The 11,630-nt window shown below is 35.2% G+C and overlaps 2 protein-coding genes across 2 annotated transcripts; one reads left to right on the top strand and one right to left on the bottom strand.

Moving 5' to 3' along the window:
- Positions 1 to 1,908: 1,908 nt before the first annotated feature.
- On the top strand, positions 1,909 to 11,425 carry LOC123542312 (cathepsin L-like). The gene is made up of 8 exons (XM_053532001.1): positions 1,909 to 2,028; positions 2,624 to 2,729; positions 3,457 to 3,618; positions 3,951 to 4,080; positions 4,935 to 5,035; positions 6,833 to 6,922; positions 7,913 to 8,109; positions 8,944 to 11,425. Exons 2-8 carry the CDS (start codon positions 2,703 to 2,705, stop codon positions 9,041 to 9,043), a joined length of 807 nt encoding a protein of 268 aa, XP_053387976.1. The 5' UTR covers positions 1,909 to 2,028; positions 2,624 to 2,702; the 3' UTR covers positions 9,044 to 11,425.
- On the bottom strand, positions 10,178 to 10,933 carry LOC128551251 (uncharacterized). Its single transcript, XM_053532002.1, has 2 exons — positions 10,622 to 10,933; positions 10,178 to 10,553 (listed from the first exon to the last, which is right to left on the bottom strand). Exons 1-2 carry the CDS (start codon positions 10,931 to 10,933, stop codon positions 10,347 to 10,349), a joined length of 519 nt encoding a protein of 172 aa, XP_053387977.1. The 3' UTR covers positions 10,178 to 10,346.
- Positions 11,426 to 11,630: the final 205 nt, after the last annotated feature.

Below are 11,630 nucleotides of genomic sequence, written 5' to 3'. Positions count from 1 at the left end.
TAGATTGGGTTGATTTTTAAAGTTGCCACCCTTCAATTATGTTGGCGTTTTTAAGTCATTTGTTATTGGTTTTTACTTTGCACCCAGTGCACAGCTGTCTTCACTATCTTAAATCGAAATTTTTAAATTTTTGTAAAAACCCTTGCACCATGCCTTTTCCCCGGGAACCCCCTACAGTCTAATTAACTTTAACTGCATGGGGGCTGTAATTGGAAAAATAATTTTGTGATTTTTTCAGAGATTAATTTCCCCCTGACTAAATTTAAAAAAAAATTTAGCGGTGTATTTTAATAAAAGTTTTACTTCATTTACAAAAATTTTATTTTAAGGGGGCTTTAAAAAAAAAGATTTTTTTTTTAATTTCAAAACTTTCCCCCTGTTTTTTTCTTAAAAGGATTCAAACAATTATTAAAAAAAAATTTAAAATTTACAGTATTTGAGTAATTTTTATTTCAAATTTAAATTGTAATTTATTTATAATTACTGGGATCTTTTACAATTAGTGAAAAACTCTCTCTACCTTTCTCACCAAGTTAAAAAAAAGCAAAAACATGCGATTTAACTTTGGGGGGGTCAGCCAAAAGGGGGGGACATTACATCTGAAAACGCTTGCAAATGTCTTTAAAGAGATGGTGATTTCTGCGGAGATGAAAACTGTCCCGGGTTAAAAAATCGCATTGGGCCCGTGTTAAAGGGAAAAGGCCCAAAAGTTTTTAATATGTTTTTGAAAGGGTTTTTGGTTTTTTTCCCCCGGTGGGAGGGTTTTATGGGGCCGGGGTTTACTTCAATGACTCTAAAAGACTGATGCCCAGTCTATATAAAGCCCCAAAATCCTTTGAATTTGTTATTGTGTGAACTCAATGATTTTTCCCGAAGCAAAGAACCCCAAGAACCAATGATCAAACCGTTCATTTTTTAAACAATAGCCTATTTTTCCCCCCGGGAAAATTTGTAAATTATTAATATAATTTTTTTTATCCCCCGGGCCCTTTTAAAATAAAAGTATGGCTATTTTGGAAAAAATTTTTCATTTTCTTTATATTTCATCATTGTTTCAAATTTGTCAACCCTTTTGATAAAAAAATTGGGGCGGTTTTTTTTTTTATTTTTTAGTGTTAAAATGTTTAAAATTTTTACATAGGTTTTAAAGACTTCCAAGCTTGAAGAAAAATTTAAATGTTTACAAAACAAAAATTTTGAAATAAATTTAATAATAAAAATAATAAACGTTCGAATCCAATAAACTTTACTAATAAAAAAAAATTGTTTTTTTCTTTATTTCCTCATAAAACGCCCGAGTAGGGTTTGGTCGGTTTGGGTTCCCTGACCCTTTTAAATAAATTTTGAAAAAAATTTTTTGGAAAAATTTGTTTTTTTTCATGGAAATTTTTTGGTTTTGGTTTAAAAATTTCAATTAAAACTACCTTTTTTATGATAAAGGACCCGTAATGAAATCGGCAATTTCCTTGCAATTCGATCCCCCCAATGTGATTTTTTGCATCCTTCGGGCCTTTAAAAAAAAATTTTTTTTCCCAAAAAAACCCGGGGACTGCCCAAAACCGCTTTGGGGAAATTTCGTAAATTTTATCAGAAATGTCCGATTGGGCATTAAGGGCCCGCTAAATTTTTCAGCCCTAAGTGGGATGCATGTGGAAAATCCCCTTTAAAATGTTGGGATTTTATTTAAAAAAAGGGAAAAGCAAAAAAATATTGGGGGGCATTGGTTTTAAATTTTATAATTTGAAAGGGTTTTTTTCCACGGGTAAGCAAAAGTGACCCCTATCCATGTTCAGGGGTTTACCAAGTTTTTTTTTGAAAGAGTAGTATGTTAGAGAGAAACACCCAAAATTGAGAGGCAGTACAAAATAAAAATACGTTCCTTAAATTAAAAAAATTAATAATTTTACTCGTGGTTGTTTTGATACCTACTTGTACGTCACTGTCCCTTCAACACGTAAATGAAGAATGGAGCTTATTCAAACTGAAGTACAACCGAAGTTTTACATCCGCCGAAGAAGAAAACTACAGGTTAATTATGTTTCCCACCACGCAGTGGTGTGGGATACGTATTGATTTATTTCTGTCTGTGTGTGTGTCTGTGTGTCTGTCTGTCACAAATCTTGTCCACACTCTAAGTCAAACATTTCTCATCCGATCTTCACCAAACTTGAACAAAATATCTTTGCCAATAAGTCCTCGGCCGAATATGATAACTAGCCAAATCGGCCTAGGCACTTCGTAGTTATGGCCCTTGAAACTTGTTTTTGATAACAAAAGCTTTGTCGCATGTTTTCGCGACTGCGACACGGTTTTTATCTAACATACATTAATTATAAGACAATACAAATTAATATGCTTTAACTGCATTCTACATTCGTCTCTCTACGTAATTCACACTTTGTACTTGTTAAGGCGTACAATATTTCTCTGGGAACATTTCTCACGCTTCATACTTTGTACTGGTATTTATTATTGACTATGAATTGAATGTACAATTTTATGTTGAATAAACAACATGTTATGTTATGTTATGTTATGTTATGTTATATAATTGGAAACCTGTGGTTATTGTTTTTGTAGAAGGTCCGCATGTGCATTCGTAATTTCTGTTGTTTTATTCTAGGTTCTCCGTTTTTGTGAAAAACCTGAAGACGATCATTTTACACAATACGGCTGCCGACAATGGACACTCTTCATACTGGATGGGAATAAACAATTTTGCTGATTTGGTTTGTGTTTTCATTGCATTCAGTATGTTATAAACCGGCACTAAAACACATTGTTCTAAATTGATATGCAATTCATTGGAATAGAAAACTCATAATAAGAAATTCAATGTCGATGCTAATTGACAACCTTTATTTTCCATTACAAGTTCGATTTCAATTGAACAGTGACCTTGTAACGACTTAACCTTTTTTTTTTTCTTCTTTTTTTATATCTATTTATTGTTTTTAGTTTACTTTTCTTTTTTCTCTTTTACCATTTATTTCTTGTTGCGACCAAGAAAGAGCGCTTCTGTATTTTATCTACTATTTTAGATTAAGGGCATATTAGAATCGAAATAATTTATAGCAAAACCGTGTTTTAACACTATTTATAAACTCTGGCGGTAATACGTCGCACAAATAATTTCACTCGGGCTGCGCCCCTGTGAAATTATTACGCCCGACGTATAACCGCCCATCGTGCATTAAAGCACTCTTTTGCTATAAATTATTTCTTAATTAAGTTATCTGCGTGCAAGGACAAAAACATTTTTTTTACCGTGACCACGATTTCAGTTGCCAGTACTTTTACCAGCAGTTTACTGCTTCTTTGATAACGATGCAACAAAAAAGCATTAACAGTCCATGTCTATCAACAATAAAAGTGCTAAAATCTTTGCATTTACTTTCATTGCGCATGCGCAAAAAGAACATGAAGCTTAGTTTGATAGAAAAATTATTACTTCAGACGGACAAAGAATTTGAAGAACAGTACACGGGACTAAAGCTAAAACCCAGAACTGAAACAATTGATGATAGTCTGATAGAACAGGATCGTGTCAACTTAACAGCATTGCCGAAAGAAGTAGACTGGAGAAATAATGACTGTGTGACTCGAGTGAAATTTCAGGTAAGATATAAAGAGAATAATTTGATGTTTTTGTTTCAGAGAGGCCCGTCATTCAACGTTATATAAGAACATGTGTCATATTATCTTGAAAATATTGAATGGGTAATAAGATATATCTAAAATGAACTTAAATTGAATTGTTCCCCTTAACAGGTTCATTTAGTGACTTGCCATTGCAATTATACCATTTGTCAAATTCGATTTAAACGTGTTTTAAATATGATTTCTAACGTAGAAGGCCATTCTGTAAGCTGTGGTTACGGAAACGGTTAAGGGACTTCATTGTAATATGACCAGTAAATCATTTTTACATATACATACGTCTGTTACAGGGCCTCTGCGGGAGCTGCTATGCGTTTGCTGCTACGGGAGCGTTAGAGGGTCATACATGTATAAAGACAAAGAAACTAGTGTCGCTGTCGGAACAGAATATCATTGACTGTACAGACAACAAATTGTACGGTAAGTACAAATCGGTGGGGACTTACCGAAATATAAATAACTTGTAGATAAAAAGTATGGCGAAAAGTAATTGTTGATCAATAGAAAAATATAACATTATACGACTTTATGGGAAATAAAAGTATTCTGTAATTACAAAAGATGTAAGTTTTTGTTGCGTTCAAACTTCAGCGTTCAAACTTCATTACTTCATAAAGAATGAATTGGCTATCACAACAGCAGTTTTTGAGTGCCGGGTCTCTGCTGTAAAATGTCTCCGCATTCTCAGACTCTGTGTTGTTTTATTTTCTGATCCTTTCGGATCATGGAGTCCATTGAATTTCCCTACGACAGAATTCCGGTTACGCTGGTAAGAGGGCCTGAGAGGTGTTGCAAAGTTCATGACACTCAATAAAATTTAGTAGTCTGCTACCTCTCTTGGCTAGTTGTGTTCAGAGTTTCTGAAGGATCGTCTGCTATTCAAGATAAATATGGATGAGGTGAATAAGTAAAATTTTTCTGTCAAAGTGTTATTTGACAAAACACATGTCATGTAGAAATGTATTACATTATTTCTTTCAAAATTATTCCCACGCTTTAGTTATACAAAAACTTAGGAACAATTAAGCGTAAACATTAATTCTCACCTGTTAGATGTACGAACGCGCTGAATCTAAAGGTTTTACGGTTAGGTTTAGACTAGTTTAAAGAGTGAACATATTCAATGCGTGTGTTCGTTCAATGTGTGAGAGTATAGCGTCATACGAAGATTTAGCCTGTGGCTCATTAAAACCCGTCTTCATTTTAATAATTCATTTTACGTCAAATGTACTAAATGGCCCACAAGCTTAATTTGAACTTTTACCGTTTTCTAGCGAACGACGGCTGCATTGGAGGACAAGCCGAAAATGCATATATATATGTGAAAGATAATGGCGGTATTGATACAGAAAAATCATACCCGTATGATCAAAAGGTAAGAAGAAAGGGTTGCAAAATGGTGGATATTATTAGTTACACTGCTTGTTGGTGACAGGATACGGGATATACGCTGTCGAGGAAATCCATATCAGGCGAGAGCGAAGCTCGAGCCTGATATGGATTTTCGAGACAGCGTATATCCCGTATCCTGTCACCAACAAGCTGTGTAACGATTTTATCTTGCCGACTACCCTTTACTTACATGCTATAATCTAATATTTTGTAAATTAACAAAGTGGCAGCCATTTTTTTAATCAAAATTCATATCTGAAATGTACTAGCAGGATATGGAATATATCCTGTCTCCGCGTGACGTCTATTGACCAATAGAAATGCAAGAAACTTGGAGGAGGCAAGATAAAAGAAAATACTGACATGAAAAGATAGGATAATTTCGCGATACATGAATAAAACTTGCCCCTCACTATTCTTGATTCCTGGACTCCAGCCTTGTCAAGAAAATTTCAAATTCTTTCATAATCGTAGGAATTTAACTAGCTGGCTTATGTCGACCGAAAATTTCCGTCCATACCTAGAACAAAAATGTGGATGGGTACCAGTGTCCATGTTATTTGTCACACTTCAAAAAAAAAGCTAATTTATGGAATGAAATGTATTTGTTTTTTAAAAGGCTGTTTTACTGTTCCGAAAAGAAAATCTCGTGACTTTAACAATTTCATCTCGTCAATTTGAATTTCTAACGACCTATATATCACAACCAAAATGTCTATATGGCATTATCTCTGAAGTCTGTGCAACCAAGCAACACGGTAAGGTATACCAGTCACCTTCTCATACCTTTCCAAGAAAGACATCTGTTGCCTAGTGATCATTTTTTACGTACGTTTGTCAACTTTAAAGTATTTGAGCCGCGCCATGAGAAAACCAACATAGTTGGTTTGCGACCAGCATGGATCCAGACCAGCCTGCGCATCCGCGCAGTCTGGTCAGGATCCATGCTGTTCGCTAACAGTTTCTCTAATTCCAAAAGGCTTTGAAAGCGAACAGCGTGGATCCTGACCAGACTTCGCGGATGCGCAGGCAGGTCTGGATCCATGCTGGTCGCAAACCCACTATGTTGGTTTTCTCATGGCGCGGCTCATTTATGTGTTGTGTATGTACTTTCATCAAACGTAACGGATTCAGTACTGACATGTTCACAAGTAACAACGCCCCAATATTTAAAAGCACGAAAAAATAAAAGCTTTCTGAATAATTTTGAGGCCCTGAAGGTCACCCCGTTTATGGTATTTTAGGGTCTTAGATGCCAATATATAAATGCACATATAAAATCTTTGTCTACTTAATATATAAAAATATGGAGAATTCCTCAAATGATAGAATTTCTTTTTGGAAATGGACCTCAAACATGTTTTCCTGGAAAAAAAATGTACAAAGCTACTACCAAAACAAAAAAAAGTAAAATAAATAAGAAGAAAAAGGAGATAAGAGAAGAAAAAATGAAAAAAAAATGTCTCCATTCCCTGCTATCGCCAATCATAAATACTTTATGAGATGCGGATATTTTGAGCTGTAGCAAATGTAAATATTTTGATACACATTATTTGGAAATGGACGTATTGGAGTTTGGTCATAGTTTCAGTTTTATTCAGTTCTTTTCCAGGTCAGGATCCATGCTGTTCGCTTTCAAAACCTACTGGAATTAGAGATACTGTTAGCGAACAGCATGGATCCTGACCAGACTGCGCGGATGCGCAGGCTGGTCTGGATCCATGCTGGTCGCAAAACCACTATGTTGGTTTTCCCATTGCACGGCTCATTTTATTTGCAGGTTGGAGACTGTAAGTACAGTAAGGAAAATATTGGTGCTACTGCAAAGGGTTTAAAAGAATTACCAATCGGCAACGAGTTCGCCCTACAGGTACTTACATGCTATATACATGTTTTTTGATAAATGAGCGAAACCTCGCAAAACCCGTTCTAGTTTCTGGGGGGAAAAAAACGCTTCATTTTTTGCTGAAAGTCTTTTACTTGTAAGGTTATACATGTATACTAATAAAATAAATTGTTCTTTGTGTCATGTAAAATTCAGTCACTTCAGATCTATTTTGATACAGTTTCTTGAGTATCACTCTTATACCTATTGTCCATAAGACATTCATACATTTGCTTTGAGAAGAAAAGAAAAGAAAAAAAAATATTGGAGAGTATGCATTAAAATACAAGTCAACACTGTAATCAGATACTCTCATATTGCCGCTGACCGCTGACCTTCAAGGAAACAACTCGGAAAGTATAAAAAGTGTCTCATTTTATCACTGTGGGGAATCACTTGATCAAATTAATCTCTTAACCAAAATAAATTTATGAATAATATGGGCTAACATTGAAGCAACTTTTGCTGTAAATCTAAAATATAGCCTATCATAGGGCAACATAGATGTGTCCTAAAACTACATAGATTTCAATCAAAATCACCTTCTGATTATCCGGAACACTTCAAGATATTGAGACCTCTTATTTTCCTTAGTGTTTGTAATTACAGGATATCTATCTTTATTGTCAACTACATAATAATTTAACAATTTTCTTAAGTCATGTGTTAGGCTATGTTCAAATCTCATATCTTATCATATGGTAGGAAATTTGTTCATGTTCTTCAAAATATAACTTTGGTTTAGAGATTATTTTGATCATGTGATTCCCCACCGTGTTTATGTAAAATGTATTCTACGAGTGAAATAATGCCCATTGGTCATTGTCGTCTTGCACACGATAGCATTTGTGGTAGTTCCGGCACCAGTGGTAGTTCCGGCACCAGTAGTAGTTCCGGCACCAGTAGTAGTTCCGGCACCAGCGGTAGTTCCGGCACCAGCTAACCAGATCAGCATTCCATACCGTTTGTTTACAGAAAGCCGTGGCCTGGAATGGACCGGTCTCTGTTTGTATAGACTCAACAGGAACGAAGTCTTACAGTCATGGGATATATGATGGCAAAGATGAAACACATCTGAGCACGTGCAGTTCCGAAAAAGTTAATCATGCAATGCTGGTAATTGGATACGGTACGTCAACGAATGGGCAAGATTACTGGCTGCTGAAGAACAGGTAATGTCAATCTTTTACAAAATTGAACTTCCGGTGGTTGTGCATAGTCGCGGGTTTCGAATCAGTTGCCCCTAACAACTTTTCATTCAAAATCTTAAAACCGGATGTAGAATTCTTCCACGTGAGGAATGCACGCGGATGATCTGTGTTAATAATATGTGAACATGAAAGAACTAGTCACATAGCTCTTGACCTGATTGTTGCGAAGAGCAACTTATCTACTAGAATTGGATCTCGAAATGAAAGCAACGATATAAATTTCTTATTTATGAGGAGAAAAGAAAGAAATAGAATTCTAACACTTTTAAGATTTTCTTTTATATAAGCAAAGAAGGAATTTTTATTGTCGATTAGAACACGTTTTGCAAAATGACCTACTTTCGGCTATTCCGATTTACTCTCTCGTATTTAAAACCGCATTTTATTTCAAAATAGTATCCTCGAATGTGTTAGGATGGAAAAAGATTTTAGTTCTTTGTGCTTTGTTGGTTCAGCCTTCGTGAATAGATTACTAAAACCGTGTTTTATTTGCCAACAAAGCATCAAAACTAAAATCTGTTCTCCAAATATACAACATAAAGGAGTAGTCTATTTAGAATTATTTTCAAATGACGTCAAGAAAATAGACCCAGAAAATCAGGAAATATTTATGTAATTGACATAGTAGGCGTACTCATTCCAATGTCCTATAACGTGACTTCCGGTTGCATATAACGTGACTTCCGGTTGCATTAAACGTGATTTCCGGTGGCATTAAACGTGACATTTACCGATTCTACAGTATATGAATAATGAGATACGTTCAATCTTATGTGCTTGGGTTTTTTGTTTCAGTTGGGGTACAACGTGGGGATTAGAAGGTTACATGAAGTTGGTGAGAAACAAGAGGAACCGATGTGGCATAACAACAATTGCTAGCTATCCTATAGTGTAATTACCAAACAAACAAACAAACGAAAATCTTAACTTACAACAAATAATTCGTGGACCTTACAATCTGTTTTTTATCTTGCATAAGATGCAGATTTTGTATTTTGTAGTATAGAACCTTCGTACTTATTCCTCATTTTGAAAATTGTCAACGGTAAAAGAGTCTATATGTTTCTTCAAAGGCGTGACTGAACACTAAAGCCATATTCCATTGGAGGTACTGCTCAAACGATCAACATGTTGTTATCATCAGATAAAGAGCGTTCCTTGCATCCCAAAGCATATACATAGCTGTATATATATATACATAATAACTGGCACTGAAGGAAATGAGACTGACCTGTTTATTCTTCCCAAAAAGTACCCGAATAACAAACTGTGAAGACCCGTTTATTCTTCCCATATAGTACCCGAATAACAAACTGTGAAGACCTGTTTATTCTTCCCATATAGTACCCGAATAACAAACTGTGAAGGAAATGAAATTTTCCGAATAACAAACTGTGAAGGAAATGAAACTAACCAATTTATTCTTTGCACATAATATATAGGTGTACATGTATATGGCGAAAAAAAAAACTGAATGAATGGCAGAAGATTGCGAGAAACTGGGTAGCTTGTTCTTTCCATATAATATATTATGACATACTCGTTTCTATTCCCCGTTAAGATACACTGGTTCCGGAAACGTCAATATTTTTCCATATACTGACGCTTGAAATTCATATTGGGTGCGTGACGTAATTCAGTGTGTAATGTTGCACTATTTTTTTCTTTTTAGTTCAGTATTGTCAATCCTGTTCAAGCTGTTAAATATATTTATGATATTTACGTAATATTTATGTGTGTATATGCATGCGTATGTAATAAAAAGGTTATTATCTTTGAATCGGGAAATATGCACTCGTTCTTCAGCGGACGAGAATTGCGCTCCTAAAGTCGCGCAATAATTCCGCTGAAGATCTCGTGCATATTTCCCGATACAAAGCTAATAACCTATAATTATCAGATGTTTGACGTCGCGGGAGTATAATAAAGCCATTACATAAAAATGATAATACACTAGTGTAATAAAGTTTCGACGTCGACGTCATTTATTGTATAGGCGACGTCAGTCAAATTGTCTTGTTTATATAGTAAAAAAAAAGTCAAATATTTGATGTTTCGACAAAAAGGCTAACATGTGGTAAAAAGAATATTACATTTGTGACTTTCCACATTGAATTTATTAAACGAGTTGAATAAAATTGATAAAATGCTCGGCTGAGCCTCGCATTTTATTATTTTATTCAACTCGTTTAATGAATTCAATAAGGAAAGGCACTCATGTAATATCCTCTATATCTAAATGAACAATATTTTTCTTTTGCTTTTCGTATTGTTGAGTTAAACTTCACACCGATACATCTATAAGTCATACGGAGACTTTCCAGCTTTTGTTGAAGGGGGAAGACCCTAGCTGCCCCTTCGTGTATTATGTCATCACTAGCGGGCACCTGGGTAGAACCACCGACCTTCCGTAAGCTAGCTGGATGGCTTCCCAACATGAACATTTCATCGCCCGGAGCCCGCCCGAACCCACATCGATGTATATAGCAACAGTACTGAATAAATGGCAAAATGATAGCTTGTTCTTTCCACATAACAATGAGAGACTGTATAGCTTGTTCTTTCCACATAACAATGAGAGACTGTATGCTTGTTCTTTCCACACAACATTGAGAGACTGTATAGCTTGTTCTTTCCACACAACAATCAGAGACTGTACAGCTTGTTCTTTCCACATAACAATGAGAGCCTGTATAGCTTGTTCTTTCCACATAACAATGAGAGACTGTATATCTTGTTCTTTCCACACAACAATGAGAGACTGTACAGCTTGTTCTTTCCACATAACAATGGTAGAAGATTAGAAGAAACCAGATTACTTGTTCTTTCCATATGAATGAAAGAAAATCGAAAGACATTGTATAGTTTGTTCTTTCCACATAATATTGAGAGACTGTACAGTTTGTTCTTTCCACATAATAATTATAATGATAGAAGATTGAAATAAACGGTATAGTTTGTTCTTTCCACATAATGATGATAGAAGATTGAAAGAAACTGTATATTTTGTTCTTTCCACATAATAATGAGAGACTATATAGTTTGTTCTTTCCTTTTGATACTTATAGAAGATTGAAAGAAAATGTATGGTTTGTTCTTTCCACATAATGATGACAGAAGATTGAAAGAAACTGTATATTTTGTTCTTTCCACATAATAATGAGAGACTATATAGTTTGTTCTTTCCTTTTGATACTTATAGAAGATTGAAAGAAAATGTATAGTTTGTTCTTTCTACATAACGATGATAGAAGATTGAAATAAAGTGTATACTTTGTTCTTTCCACATATTAGCTCAGTAGGTAAGACCGTTGGTCTACGGATCGCGGGCTCGTGAGTTCGATTCTCGGGCGGGCGTATGTTCTCCGTGACTATTTGATAAATGACATCGTGTCTGAAATCATTAGTCCTCTACCTCTGATTCATGTGGGGAAGTTGGCAGTTACTTGCGGAGAACAGGTTTGCACTGGTACAGAATCCAG

This window comes from Mercenaria mercenaria, chromosome 19 (genome assembly GCF_021730395.1).
Source record: "Mercenaria mercenaria strain notata chromosome 19, MADL_Memer_1, whole genome shotgun sequence".
In the NCBI taxonomy this organism is placed as follows: Eukaryota; Metazoa; Mollusca; class Bivalvia; order Venerida; family Veneridae; genus Mercenaria; species Mercenaria mercenaria.
This window is presented reverse-complemented; position numbering and strand designations above follow the sequence as displayed.

Excerpts from the sequence above, each read along its gene's own strand:
- LOC123542312 (XM_053532001.1), top strand. The coding sequence starts at position 2,703 with ATGGGAATAAACAATTTTGCTGATTTG. Across the intron at positions 3,619-3,950 it reads TGACTCGAGTGAAATTTCAG|GGCCTCTGCGGGAGCTGCTA; the intron begins GTAAGATATAAA and ends CGTCTGTTACAG. Across the intron at positions 4,081-4,934 it reads TACAGACAACAAATTGTACG|CGAACGACGGCTGCATTGGA; the intron begins GTAAGTACAAAT and ends ACCGTTTTCTAG.
- LOC128551251 (XM_053532002.1), bottom strand. The coding sequence starts at position 10,933 with ATGTGGAAAGAACAAGCTGTACAGTCTCTCATTGTTGTGTGGAAAGAA. Across the intron at positions 10,554-10,621 it reads CTGTTGCTATATACATCGAT|GTCGGTGGTTCTACCCAGGT; the intron begins GTGGGTTCGGGC and ends AGCTTACGGAAG.